At 49.7% G+C, this 14,813-nt stretch overlaps 1 protein-coding gene across 1 annotated transcript in view; it reads right to left on the bottom strand.

Annotated features, from left to right (window-relative positions):
• Window positions 1-8,219: 8,219 nt before the first annotated feature.
• slc38a8a (solute carrier family 38 member 8a) overlaps window positions 8,220-14,813 on the bottom strand; it is a 51,133-nt gene continuing 44,539 nt past the window's right edge. The window contains exons 10-11 of the mRNA XM_048546900.2: window positions 11,459-11,569; window positions 8,220-8,312 (exon numbers count right to left, since the gene is read on the bottom strand). Of these exons, the coding sequence (XP_048402857.2) occupies window positions 11,464-11,569 (106 nt within the window). The 3' untranslated portion in view covers window positions 8,220-8,312; window positions 11,459-11,463. The remainder of the gene's footprint in view (window positions 8,313-11,458; window positions 11,570-14,813) is intronic.

Raw genomic sequence — 14,813 nt, 5'->3', positions numbered from 1 at the left:
AGCAGGGGTGAGGGTGGGAGGGAGAGCTGAGAAATGGAGGAGATATGTGAGGTGGTGGGGCATGGGGAAGGGGTGCAGGGGGAAGAGATGTGGGCAGAGTGGTGTGTGTGAGGGGGGAACGATAAGGGAAAAGGGGCAGGGATGAGTGTGGGTGAGACGTATGTGTCAGAGAGGGGTGAGGGGGAGGACTGGAGATGGAGGGAACATGGGCTTCATGAGAGGGAGAACAGGAGTAAAGGGTGTGTGTGAGGGGGTAGATGAGACTGGAGGGCTGTGGGGAAGGCTGCGCGAGGCGTTGGGTGGGAGTGCTATGGAAGCAGGTGCTTCAGGGAGTAGGTGAGGGTGGAGGGCTGGAGGGGAGGGTGTTTGAGGGAGTGGGTGAAGGTGGAGGGCTATGGGGGAGGATGTGAGAGGGGCTGGATGGGGACGGAGGGCTATGGGGGACGGTGTGCGAGGGGGTGGGTGAGGAAAGAGGGCTATGGGGGTGGGTGTGTGAGGGGGTGGATGAGGGTAGAGGGCTGTGGCGGAGAGTGTGTGAGGGAGTGGGTGAGGGTACTGGGCAGTGAAGGAGTGGGGGAGTGGATGTGAGGGAGTGGGTGAGGGTTGAGGGCTGTAGGGGAGGGTGTGTGAGAGGGTGGGTGAGGATGGAAAGCTGTGGGGAGGGTGTGTGAGGGGGTAGGTGAGGGTGGAGAGCTGTAGGAGAGGGTGTGTGTGGGAGTGGGTGAGGGTGGAGGGATGTGGGGGAGGGTGTATGAGGGTGTGGGTAAGGGTGGAGGGCTTTGGGTGAGTCTGTGTGAGGAGGTGGGTGAGGGTGGAGGTGTGTGGGGAGGTGAGTGAGGGTAGAAGGCTGTGGGGGAGGCTGCGTGAGGGGGTGGGTGACGTAGGGGGCTGTGGTGGAGGGCGTGTGAGGGAGTTGCGGAGCATATTTGAGGGAGTGGGTGAGGGTAGAGGGCTGCGGGGGAGGGTGTATGAGGGGGTGGGTGAGGGTGGAGAGCTGTGGGGGAGGGTATGTGAGGGGGTGGGTGAGGGTGGAGGGCTATGGGGAAGGGTGTGTGAGGCGGGTAGATGGGGGTAGAAGGCTGTGGGGGAGGCTGTGTGAGGGGGTGGGTGACGTAGGGGGCTGTGGTGGAGGACATGTGAGGGAGTTGCGGAGCATATTTGAGGGAGTGGGTGAGGGTAGAGGGCTGTGGGGAGGCTGTGTGAGGGGGTGGGTGAGGGAGGAGGGGTGTGGGGGAGGGTGTGCAAGGGGGTGGGTGAGGGTGGAGAGCTGTGGGGGACGGTATGTGAGGGGGTGGGTGAGGGTGGAGGGCTATGGGGAAGGGTGTGTGAGGCAGGTAGGTGGAGGTGGAGAGCTGTAGGGGAGGGTGTGTGAGAGGGTGGAGGTCTATGGGGCGGGTGTGTGAGGGGGTGAATGAGGGTAGAAGGCTGTGGGGGAGGCTGTGTGAGGGGGTGGGTGATGTAGGGGGCTGTGGGGGAGGGTGTGTGAGGGAGTGGGTGAGGGTAGAGGGCTGTAGGAGATGGTGTTTGAGGGAGTGGGGGAGCGTATGTGAAGGAGTGGGTGAGGGGAGAGTTCTGTCGGGGACGGTGTGTGAGGGAGTCCGTGTGGGTACGGGGCTGTGGTGGAGGGTGTAGGGGAGCGTATGTGAGGGAGTAGGTAAGGGTAGAGGGCTGTGGGGAAGGGTGTGTGAGGGGGTGGATGAGGGCAGAGAGCTTTGGGGAAGGGTGTGTGAGGGGGTGGGTGAGGGCAGAGAGCTTTGGGGAAGGGTGTGTGACGGGGTGGATGAGGGCGGGGAGCTGTGGGGGAGGGTGTGTGAGGGAGTGGGTGAGGGTGGAGGGCTGTGGGAGCGGGTGTGTGAGGGGGTGAATGAGGATAGAAGGCTGTGGGGAAGGGTGTGTGAGGGGTTGGTGAGGGCGGGGAGCTGTGGGGGTGAGTGTGTGACGGAGTGTGTGAGTGTAGAGGGCTGTGGGAGATGGTGTTTGAGGGAGTGGGGGGCGTATGTGAAGGCGTGGGTGAGGGTAGAGTGCTGTGGGGGAGGGTGTGTGAGGGGGTGGATGAGGGCAGAGAGCTGTGGGGGAGGGTGTGGTGATGTGGGTGAGGGTGGAGTGCTGTGGGGGAGGGTGTGTGAGGGTAGAGGGCTGTGGGGGCGGTGTGTGAGGGGGTGGGTGAGGGCAGAGAGCTGTGGGGGAGGGTGTGGGAGGGGGTGGATGAGGGTGGGGAGCTATGGGGGAGGGTGTGTGAGGCAGTGGGTGAGGGTGGAGGGCTGTGGGGGAGGCTGTGTGAGGCAGTGGGTGAGGGTAGAGGGCTGTGGTGGAGGGCACGTGAGGGAGTCGGGGAGCATATGTGAGGGAGTGGGTGAGGGTGGAGGGCTGTGGGGGAGGGTGTGTGAGGGTGTGGCTGAGGGTGGAGGGCTATGGTGGCGGGTGTGTGAGGGGGTGAATGAGGGTACAGGGCTATGTGAGGGGGTGGGTGATGGTAGGGGGCTGTGGTGGAGGGTGTGAGGGAGTGGGGGGTCATATGTGAGGGAGTGGGTGAGGGTAGAGGGCTGTGGGGAGGGTGTGTGAGGGGCTGGGTGAGGGTGGGGAGGCGTGGGGGAGGGTGTGTGATGGAGTGGGTGAGGGTAGAGGGCTGTGGGGGAAGGTGTGTGAGGGAGTGCGTGAGGATACGGGGCTGTGGGGAGCGTATGTGATGGAGTGGGTGAGGGTAGAGGGCTGTGGGTGAGGCTGTGTGAAGGGTGGGTGAGGGCGGAGAGCTGTGGGGGAGGTTGTGGAAGGGGGTGAGTGAGGGCAGAGGGCTGTGGGGGAGGGTGTGGTGATGTGGCTGAGGGTGGAGGGTTGTGGGGGAGGGTGTGTGAGGGAGTGGGTGAGGATAGAGGGCTGTGGAGGAGGGTGTGTGACGGGGTGGGTGAGGGTAGAGGGCTATGGAGAATGGTGGGTGAGGGCGGGGTGCTGTGGGAGAGGGTGTATGAGGGAGTGGGTGAGGGCGGTGAGCTGTGGGGGAGGGTGTATGAGGGAGTGGGTGAGGGCGGTGAGCTGTGGGGGAGGGTGTATGAGGGAGTGGGTGAGGGCGGGGAGCTGTGGGGGTGGGTGTGTCGGGGAGTGGGTGAGCGGGTGTGTGAGGAGGTGTGTGAGGGAGCATGTGAGGGGGTATATGAGCAGTAATGTGAGGGGGTGAGTGGAGGGATTGCTTTGCTTGGCCAAGGGAGGTCATGAGCAGGCCCCGTCAGGCAGCCTGCTACTTCCTGTGATAGTTCTGCAATGTTTTGTTTGTTTGCTCGAATCTCAGCAATGTTCAGCCGCTAGCATTTCACTTTTGTTCAGAAATAGCAACTCACAGCCTGTTAGGATCTAGATTTAGGCAATGAATTGATTTTCACTTGTTAGCATAAGATGGATAAGGAAGCCTGTGTAGCGTTGAATTAATTATTACAAATTATTATATACATGAAGTTATCTGAATAAAATACATTTTAAACCCACTCTGTTCTTCTGACTCATTCGTTCTGCCTGAATCCCTGGCTCTTTTCATTCAGTTCATGTTTTGCACAGCTCTCTGTTGTGAACCTCACTGACTAACCATACCTCCTAGATTGACATCCAAATCATTTGTCTGTGCAGTTCGTACAGAGATACTCAAAGGTTTTGCAGTAGACCTGTAGCTCGTGATGTAGGTGTTGAGGTTGATTGCCTCGCTGAGCTGGTCTGCTGCAGTGGGGCAGTAACACACTGTAGCAACATGGAACTACTCCAAGAGGAGGAGGAATACCTCTTCCAAGTGTTCAAGGATAATGGATATCCAAAGAACGTGGTCAGGAGATGCCTACGGGAACAGCATCAGAAAGATTCTACACACCCCGACACACTCATCACGCTACCCTACATCAGGAACACGTCAGAACTCATCACAAGACTCCTACGACCGCTGGGCATCAGAGTGGCACACAAGCCTACATCAACCCTATGACAAGTGCTCACCCGAACTAAAGACCCGCTCCCCGCCATGGAGAGAACCAATGACATCTACAAGATCCCCTGCAGAGACTGTGAGAAACACTATAATCGGACAAACAGGAAGGAAACTAACAACAAGAATACATGAACACCAAATGGCTACAAAAAGACACGACCAATACTCACTCATCTCAATCCACATGGACAAGGAGAATCATGACTTCGACTGGGACAACACCAAGATCCTGGGACAGGCTAGGCAGAGACAAGCATGAGAATTCCTGGAAGCATGGCACTCCATGAAGCAGGCAATTAATGAGCGCATTGAGCTCGACCCTATATACATGCCACTACGGAGGAAAACCGGAAGTGAGGCAATCCATCTCAACAGACCCAGAGTTTAAAAACCAGGCGGGAAAACACATCGACGCTTCATCTGAGGCTGCACTGAGGATGTTACCCAGCAGGGTAACGAAACGTCTGCGGAATAACAAACCAGCTCGGCGATCCAACCAACCTCAAGAGCTACTCAAAATCCTATGGGGCTAAAGTTTTACTGGACAGTGAAAGCAGTTATAGACAGCTAACAAAGTAGGAGACAGCATGAACTCAAAAGGAAAAGCAGATCAGAAGTCAAAAACAAAAGCACCGATCCTGGTGAACAGCCCCTCGGCCCCTCCCACGCGACACAGTGCCACCGTGTGGGGTGATAAAACACGTAGTAACAGCTGTAAGAAGGGGAATGGAAATAAACTTATAAGATATATTGAAACTATAAGATTTTCATAATTAAGAGGATGGTGGTCAGAGAGAATGCATTTACTGATAAAGCACTGAAACAGAGAAAATAGAAACAGGGGTTGTCTATTCAGCCTTTTGAGCCCTCCTCTTCCATTCATCACTGATCATCCATTTCGGGATAGAAACAAACCTTGAAGCAGGAGTAGGCCACTCGGCAGCTTGTATAATGGAAGTATGGAAATGGCAGACACAGCAAATAACTACTTTGCATCAATGTTTATAATGGAATGTTTACAATATGCCAGACATGCAAATATTGATTTGATTTATTATTGTTGCATGTACCTAGGTATAATGGAAAGTTTTGTTTTGCGAGCAATACAGGCAGATCAAAACCTCCAAAGATCATAGGGTGATTGCACAGCACGAAGAATACAGTTATAGCCACAGAGAAAGTGCATAAAAAGCAAAATCAGCATTAGGTTTGAAATTTGAGAGGTCCATTCAGAAGTCTAATAACAATGGGGAAGAAGCTGTTCTTGAACTTGTTGGTACGTGTGTTTAAGCTTTTGTGCCTTTTGCCTGAAGGAGGAGGTTGGAAGTGTTTATAACGGGGGTGCAAGGGATCTTTGATGATGTTTCCCACTCAGCGAGAAGTGTCGATCAAGTCAGTGATGGAAGATTGGCATTGAAATCTCGAATCAGGGTCAGATACATATCCAAACTAGCATTAGGAAAATGAGAATAATGTAGAAAATAATGAAATGAATAAACCTCCCCCTAGACCAGAGGGTTTCCAATCCATAGGTTTAAAGGAAGCCAGTGTAGATAACCAGCCAGAACTCTGTCTGGTTCAAGAATTGTTTCTGCAGATTGGAAAATTTTGCCTAACATCTGCTGCTTAAGAAAGGTGAAAGAGGGAAGGGCAGACAGTATGCAGACATTAGTTTACCTTCTGTAGTGCAGGAATTACTTGTGTTTGTCATTAAGATCAGGGCGAGTGTCTACCATGAAATGATTGGATAGAAAGGGTGCATCGTGGCTGCTAAAGTTGATTGCATAGGTTTGAAGAGGTGACTAAAGTAATTGACAGAGGAGTGTCAATGCAGAATGCATTGGATGCAGTTCCCTACAAGTGGTGTGATGATTTAAGGTAAATTGTTGATAAGATTCTTAAATCACTTGGGCTGTAGGAAGGGGAGTCAGGATAATTGACAGAGTATTTTACCTGGTAAAACATGGTGTCCCATAGTCCCGACCCAAAATGTCAACTTTCCTGCTCCTCTGATACTGCCTGGCCTGGTGTATTCCTCCAGCTCCACACTGTGTTATCCCGTAGGGACCTGTGTTGGGTCCTCAACAATTCATTCAGTTTATTCACTCCCCTGACTCTATTCTGCCATTTGATTGACTTGATTTGATTCAATATTGGCACATGTACCGAAGTACGGTGAAGACTGGTGTTTTGTTCACCAGGTTCATGCATAATTTAGAAGTTAGAGCACAAAGATCAATTGCATTCTAGGCAGTGCATTCAGAAGCATAATATTACAAAGAGACATTGATAGATTCATTGAGCAGTCGAAACTATGGCAAGTGATTTTTTTTTAATGCAGGTGAATGTGGGGTCGTCTACTTTGGACTCTCAGATTCTTCCTAAATGGTGAAGAGCAAGAAATAGGGAATGTGCAAAGGGGCTTGGATAGATTAATGTAACATCACAAACAGATACAGAGCCTAATCAAAAAGAGTTGTGAAATATTGGCCTTTATTTCGTGTGTCAGATGGGTAAAGGTTGGTCCTTAGCTGTAAACAGCTCTGGTTAGACCATACACGGACTTACCATGAGCAGTTTGAGATACCTCTCTTTGGGAGAGACATATCGGGCATGCAGGACATGTCAACCGGAATGCCGCCATGGGGTCACCAGGGGATAAATTCTGAAGGAAATTTGCACAAGCCAATGCTCTCTTCATTAGAAGTGAAAAGGAGACAGGGTGGGATGCTTTTTGAAGTGTCAATGTGGACTCATCGAGCCAAATGGCCTGCCTCCCCACTGCAGGGATTCTATGTATTGATACATTAGGTGAGTGTGGTCCTTACAGACTTAGAGAGCTCAATTGGTAAAATTTCATGCAGTAATTATCATCAAAATGAGAGCCTGGATTTGGATGCACCCTCTCGATCTGGGCTTGGAATTCTTTTCAGAGACATGAGACAGACTGTATCCCTGTAACCCTGCATTTCCCCATGGCTAACCCACCTAGCCTGCACATCCCTGGACTCTATGGACAACTTAGTGTGGCCAATCCACCAAACCTGCTCATCTTTGGGCCGTGGGAGGAAACTGTAGCATCCCGAGGAAACCCACACAGACATGGGGGGAAGGTTCAACTCCACACAGACTGGTGGGGTGCTTTGTAATCAAATGCATTCTCCAGCAATCTCTTTCTGTGCTTTAATTTTTCACCATATTTATGAATTAATGGTGGCAATAGTTCTTTAAGTAGGCTTTCAGGCAATGTTGTGAAAGCATGGACAGGGCCTTGTGCATGATATTTGGAAATCAAACAGGGAAATTGATTCTCTGAGGGAAATGAATCTCACTAGGTAGAAATATGAGGTTATTCAGTTTGGGTCAATTAAGGTTAAATCAAAACAAATCAAATAATTTGTGAAGAAGCAGAGAGTTGGAAGTGAAAGTTCTCATCACTTTAAACTTGAAGATTGGAACGGAAGTGGCAATGGAAAAGTTGGGAAGAGGAACTGCAACTGTGCGAGGCATTAGTGAGACTGAAGCTGGAGTTTTGCTAAATTGAAAGCCATTGCACACATAGCAATTTTGGAGCCACGCATGTAACTCCTTGACTGCATATCTCCAATGCCAGTTTGCTCAGGTACACGATGGGCCGAATGGCCCTCCATTAGTGCGGGATCATTCTCTGCAATAGGAGGACTCTTTCTTTCAATTTTTAATACTTTGGCACGCTTATTTCACTGAAGGAGGAAGTTGGTGCCTAATATTAAACGCATGATGTGATCAGCGACGCTAATTTCCCTCAGAGTAAGAATAAACAGGAGACCGAATATTGTAATCTATCACTTTTATTAAACAATGAGAATACTTCCCCAGCAGTTAGAAAAATCACACAAGTGGCAATGGAATTTTGGCTCTTATCACATCTCGAACCGCAGCTTCAAGGTGCAGATGCTATTGTTTGTAAATTCATTTACAGGAAGTGAGTGTCACTGACTGAGCCAGCGTTTATGACTCATCCCCATTCACCTTGAAAAGGTAATGGGAGCTGCCTTCTTGAATCCCTGACATCCACGTTCCGTACATCAACCCACAAATGCTCTTAGGGAGGGATTTCCAGGATTTTGACCCAACGGACAATGAAAGAATGGTGATATATTTCCGTGTCAGGATGTGAGTGGCTTGGAGGGGAACTTGAAGGTGTTGTTGTTCCATATATTTGCTGCCCTTGTCCTTCCAGATGGAAGTGGTCTTGGGTTAGGAAGGTGCTGTCTGAGGATCTTTGGTGACTTTCTGCAGGGCATCTTGTAGATAGTACACACTGCTGCTACTGAGCGTTGGTGGTGAAGGCAGAGGCAGTGCTATCCTGGATGGTGTCAAACATTTTGAGTGTTATTAGAGCTGAACAATCCAGGCAAGTGGGGAGAGTTGCATCATATTCCTGACCAGAGGGTGGACAGGCTTTGGGGAATCAGCAGTTGAGTTACTTGCTGCAGTATTCTCAGCCTCTGACCAGCTCTTGCAGCCATTGCATTTATGTAGTGAGTCTAGTTGAGTTTCTGGTCAATGGTTACCCCCAGGATGTTGATAGTGGGGCATTCAGTGATGGTGATGCCATTAAATGTCAAGCGAGCAATAGTTAGATTGTCTCTCAAAGCCTGGATTTGTGTGGCGCAAATGGTGCTTGCCACTTGTCAGCCTAAATTTGTTTCCGTTCTTGGAAGCCCTGATCAGACCACATCTAGACCTTAAGGTCAATGGTGCTCCAAAAGATTGGTTTCAGATGGGATGCAGCTCCAATTCACAAGAATGGGCCGCAAGGCTTAGGTAGTGAGAATGGGGTACATAGATGTGGCTTAAAATCTCCTGAGTCTAGAAGATGGAGAGGTAACAGACACAAAAACTCAAAAAGAAATACATACACACAGACACACACACACATTCACATGCTCTCACATATGCACTCACACACAGACATTCACAGTCTCACACACACACTCACAGTCTCACACTCACACAGTCACACACACACACATTCACACACTCACTCACAGTCTCACATGCTCACAGTCTCACACAGTCTCACATTCACACAGTCGCACACTCACATACATTCACACACTCACTCACAGCCTCACATAATCACAGTCTCACACACACAGTCTCACACTCACACACACACTTACACACAACCACATACTCACACCTTTAATGACTACATCTGAGTTGTTTTCAAAGGGATTTTCACCACCGCACCAAATGAGTTTTCTTGCCCTATTTAACCAAACCCACCTCTTTAACAATAACCCCTCACCCCCACCCCGGCCTCACTGCGCCTCTTCCCTCTGATTTCCACCCTAACGTAACGCCCGCCATTCCCAGAACAACTTGTCACTCAGCGGCTATATCAGAATTCACGGCCATTCGTGACCCCCACACCCCCAGCCTGTTGTGGACCCAGACAAGTAGCAACAATCCCAAGCTGCCCTGACACATTTGCCCTGGGCATGGTGGGCAGCGTCCAGTCAGTGCATTGTGGGGGCAGGGCTCTGGGGGTCATGCCAGAGGCACGGTGCACAGATAGCACCTCCGCTTTCCCCAGGACCAGCGCGGCCTGGGGTTACTAGCTGGGTCAGCGTGGTTTCAGCTGTCTGGAGGAATGCCCAGCAGGACGACTGTCATTGAACTCCTCCACTCTGTTAGCACAAGTGCCACCATCTTCTCTGCAATATCTCTGTTACCAGACCCAACCCCCACCGAAGCACATGCTCTTGCGCACTCTCTATTGCCTGCAATATCCTCTCTCACTCACTGCCAGCTGCCCCAACCCCCTAAGTCACTAACCCTAAGTGCCTTCTGCCCACTCATTTGCTCAGGGCACCTGCACCAACAGTAACAGTGTGCTACCTCTTCTCTCTGTAAACCCTGCCTATCTCTCATTCCAGGAGATCATTATAGAGTAGAGAGGTCTGAGGTGGAGGCTGTGATATTCAACTCTCTAGCCATTAGGAGGAGAGGATCCTGACTCTGTCTGCCCCTGCAGCAGACTGATTGTCTCCAAGTTCTTGGACTGGTATCAGATATTGCCCTTGACCTCTAGAAGTTATCCCCTTTGGAATGGACAGAGGCCTGTTGACCCAATATGACCACCTTGCTGGCTTTGTGTCTGTGTAAAATGGCAGGTCAAGGCAACAGTACAGCACTAGCTCTGGCTGGGGGAGAAAATGCAGAAAGGCAAGGCAAGGCAAAAGTGCTATGTGCATCCAGGTTGGCTGAGAAGGAGCGAGTGTGGTGACAGTGAGGGAAGATCTCAGAGATGCAGCCTGGTCCAGTCCCTGAGCTGGGGGGTGGGGGTGGGGGTGGGGGGGGGGGGGGAGGTGGTGGGTACTGGGGTGGCATGACCCCAAGCGCCCTTGCTGTAGCCTTACAATGAGAGTTGGCAGGATCACCCGAGATGCAGCATTCAGTTCAGAAACATCCTGTAGGTGGTGCAGAGATGTACCATGAGGGTTCACAGACGCTGTCACATGTCGGATGCCAATGTCTGGAGATGTAGGCTGCACATGGTTTGTGCCCTTGGAGCACACTCTGAGGTGTTCACGCCTGGCTTCCAACATGGAGGTCATTTAGACCAAGCAGCGAACTGAATCCACCAGATGCTCACCATGGTTCCCTTGCCGAATCTCCCTGATGTCGAGCTTGTTCGGTGGGTTTGGCAAGATGGACTCTGAATGCTAATGAAGTGAGTTGGGCTGTTAACGAGGTGTTTTACAGTGTGTTGGGAACTCATCACTGCCTAGTGAGAATCTCACCATGCAGTTTGTGGAAAACATAAAACACGGTGCAAAACGCTCCCAATGTCAAGATGGGTCTGGCTGCACTTGTTGTCTGATTCTCCCATACACCTTTTCATAGCCTGCATTTCTCAGATCCCAGTAAGATTCTTCCCTTAGAATCATACAAACCCAATGACATGCACACACACACATTCATAAGTTCACACACACACACACACACACACACACACACACACACACACACACACACACACACACACACACACACACACACACACACACACACACACACACACACATACACCAGCATACAGTCAGGTACACAGGTACACATATCCAGATTCTCGAGGACCAGATACACACATATGCAAAATGCACACACCCCAGATACAGGCAGATTCAGATACACACATATACAGCACAAGCACACCTAAATACATTCACACACCCATAAACACACATGCACACACCCACTGATACATCCAGACATTCAGATAAATGCACACACATTTATACGCACACATCCAGGTCAACACATGTACACACTCAGATACACACACAGCTAACACACACAGATATACACACATGCCCCACAAATCCACACACACAGCAACATGCACTTACAAGACAACATGCTGATGATATTTGACAGTTAACCCCAGGTATTTCACTGCTACTGAACACACAGTGAACCCCATTCGGATTCCATACTCACAGGGTTTAGATCAGTCCCTCTATCAGCTTGATCACTGTACTGGCTGTACTCTGTCCAAAGACGAACACTCCACACAGGATGGTAATGGTTCCCCAGACCATCAAAGATGACCTGCAGGCAAAATAGTCACCCAATAAAGTGGCAGCAACTAACAAAAGCAAGAGCCAAATGTCACCTTGCCAAGTTTAGGCATTGTTGTCATGCCACAAAGAAAGCTGGCATACAATGTGCGCACAGCAACCTCCCAGGAAAGGTGGCACAGTAATAACCAACAAAAGGCATGTTTGTTAAGGCAGAGATATTACTCTGGTGCCCTGGGAAATCTCCCTGGATTCCCAGAGAAAATAGAATCTCTGGTTAGTATCCAGCTGACAGGAGAGATGGTTAGTGTTATGGCTGGTGTAACATCTCAGCGGAAGGACAGACTCTCTGACACTGTCTTAGTGATGCATTAATGTGACTGCCTGATAATGCCCATGTTCAGAGTACCAGGCTATCTTGTGGGACTGGCTAACTTTAGCCGATCCTTTCTCCCTGTCCCTCCTCCAGCCTGTCACAAAATTGACCCCTAGGTATAAAACATATCCCAGTCTTAGCTGTTGTACTGTGTTAAATTGTAGCACCAACCTTTGTGGTCAATGTCAAAGCCCTCAGAGGTCATGTTTATTGCAATGGTGGTGGGGATGAGGAGAGGCTTGAGAAGGTGGATTTGCTTTCCTGAGAGCAGAGATGGACATTAGAGATTTCATTCTGATGTTAAATGTGACAAAGGGTTTTGATCATGTAGATTGGGAGACTTTTTCACTGCTCCAGACCCAAAGGGTGCTGAGTAAAGATTTGATTAGCATAGCAAGTTGGTATGTTCCAGTAAGAGGGCTGTATGCAGATTTAACATTCAAAAGGAACTTGCTACATGCTTCTGACAAAACAAATCGTGGGGTTACAGGGAATGAGCAGGGACTGCGACCAATTGGACAGCTCGTTTGAAGAGCCAGCACACACTTGATGGGCAGAATGAGCTTGTCCTTAACCTTTTTTTTAAATTCACTCCTGGGACATGGGCGTCATGGCTGGCCAGTGTTTATTGCCCATCCCTAGCTGCTCTCAGAACTGAATGGCTTGCTAGGCCTTTTCAGAAGGCAGTTAAGAATCAACAATATTGCTGTGGGTTTGGAGTCATATACAGGCCAGGCATGGTAAGGTTGGCAGATTTCGCTCCCTGAAGCACATGAGTGAAACTAAATGGGATTTTCCAACAGTCGACAATGGGCTTCATGGTCATCAGTAGATTCTTAATTTAGGATTTTTTTTTGATGTTGAATTGAAATTCCGGTGTTTGCTGTCGTGGGATTTGAAACAGGGGCCCCAGAACAATAGCTGAGTTTCCAGGTTAACAGCCCAGTGATAATGCCAACACTTTGTACTGCTGCCTGGGAGACGTCGGAATGAGAAATGACCACCTCCAGGGAAAGCTGCCATTGCGCCAAAGCTGGTGATGTCGCTACACACCTCACCTTCTGCTTGCTGGTTCATTTCCTGAGGGCGATATGACATTGTGCATCACCGGGAGAGTTAGGTCAGTAGCCGATGGGTATGCTGCTTACAGCCCAGGCAGATCCGCACACGAATGTTTCCGCAGGGAGCAACGAATGTCGGACACAATGTTGGAATGAGCTGGTGGCTCAGGGCTGTCTCTCTCTGCCATGAATCTCTACGTCAATCGAGCACTTGCTTTTGAAAGAGGAACTGCGGCTTTTCTAGCTGGGCGTGCCTGGTGTGGCAGCTCTGGGCAATCTCCTCCCAGGACTCTGCATTGGCATCAGAACTCCTAAGGGAAGGCAGTGTTACTCTACATATAATCCCGAGCCTATGGTTAATGTTTCAGGGATGCGGTTTCAAACAGAACCATGGCTGTTGGTGGAAATTGATTTTGTAGGCATTGAGCCCTTCATTATCCATAAGAACATAAGACATAGGAGCAGAAATTAGGCCATTTGGCCTATCAAGTCTACCACGCCATTCAATCATGGCTGATAAGTTCCTCAACCCCATTCGCCCATCTTTTCCCAGTAACCCTTGATCCCCTTGAAAATCAAAAACATTCAAGTCTGCTCTGCCATCCAATATGACAATGGCTGATCATCCAACCCAGTTTCACGTACCTACTGTACACCCATATCCTTTAGCCCTAAGAAATCCATCTTGGAAACCTTCAACATTCAGGCCTCAACCATCTTCTGCAGCAGAGAATTCCACAGACTCCCAACTCTCTGGGTGAAGGAGTTTCTGCTCACCTCAGTCCCAAATGGCCACTCTCCGTGGCCAAGAATAATAATTCAATAACAATTGGAATGAAAAGCCAGAGGAATGGTACCCTATGTAGCCACAGCACAGAAACAGGCCCTCCCTCCCAATGAGTCTGCACCAATCGAAAATAAGCACATAACTGTTCTAATCCCATTTTCCAGCACTTGAGCCACTGCTTTGCGTTCACAAGTGAATTATTGACAATAGTGACCTAGCTGTCTCACTAATGAGATAAGGTAGTCCTTACCTGCACATGACTTCAGACCCACAACAATGTAGCTGACTCTTAACTGCCCTCTGGACATTTCGGGTTGGGTAATAAATATTGGTTGACCTTGTGGTGCAGGTTCATAGGGTATTGAAGGTGGAGGAATAAGGAGGCAGGGTGGTGAAGAAGGCATTTGGTTTGCTTGTCTTTTTGGGACAGGGCATTGAGAATAGGGGTTGGGAGGTCATGTTGCGACTGTACAGGACATTGGTTAGGCCACTTTTGGAATACTGCATTCAATTCTGGTCTCTCTGCTGTTGGAAAGATGTTGTTAAACTTGAAAGGGTTCAGAAAAGATTTACAAGGATGTTGCTAGGTTTGGAGGGTTTGAGCTGCAAGCAGAGGCTGAATAGGCTGGGGTTATTTTCTCTGGAATGTCAGAGGCTGAGGGTTGACCTTATAGAGGTTTATAAAATCATGAGTGGCATGGATAGGGTTAATTGCCAAGGATTTAAAAGTGGCCTAAGGGGCAACATTTGCATGCAGAGGGTGGTGGGTGAACTGCCAGAGGAAGTGGTGGAGGCTGGTACAATTGCAACATTTAAAAGGCATCTGGATGAGTACATGATTGGGAAGGGTTTAGAGAGATGTGGTCCAAATGCTGGCAAATGAGAGTAGATTAATTTAGGATATCTGGTTGGTGTGGACAGAGTTGGTCCGAAGGCTCTGTTTCTGTGTTGAACAAGTCTGTGACTGCATGATCTGGCCAGCAATGTCGGTATCCTTTGAGCAAATATTTTTAAGAAAGGATATCCTTCAGAGTGCCCTTGTAGCACATTC

This window comes from Stegostoma tigrinum, chromosome 16 (genome assembly GCF_030684315.1).
Source record: "Stegostoma tigrinum isolate sSteTig4 chromosome 16, sSteTig4.hap1, whole genome shotgun sequence".
Taxonomy (NCBI): Eukaryota; Metazoa; Chordata; class Chondrichthyes; order Orectolobiformes; family Stegostomatidae; genus Stegostoma; species Stegostoma tigrinum.
Note: the sequence above shows the minus strand (reverse complement) of the source record. Positions and strands in the feature narration are given on the sequence as shown.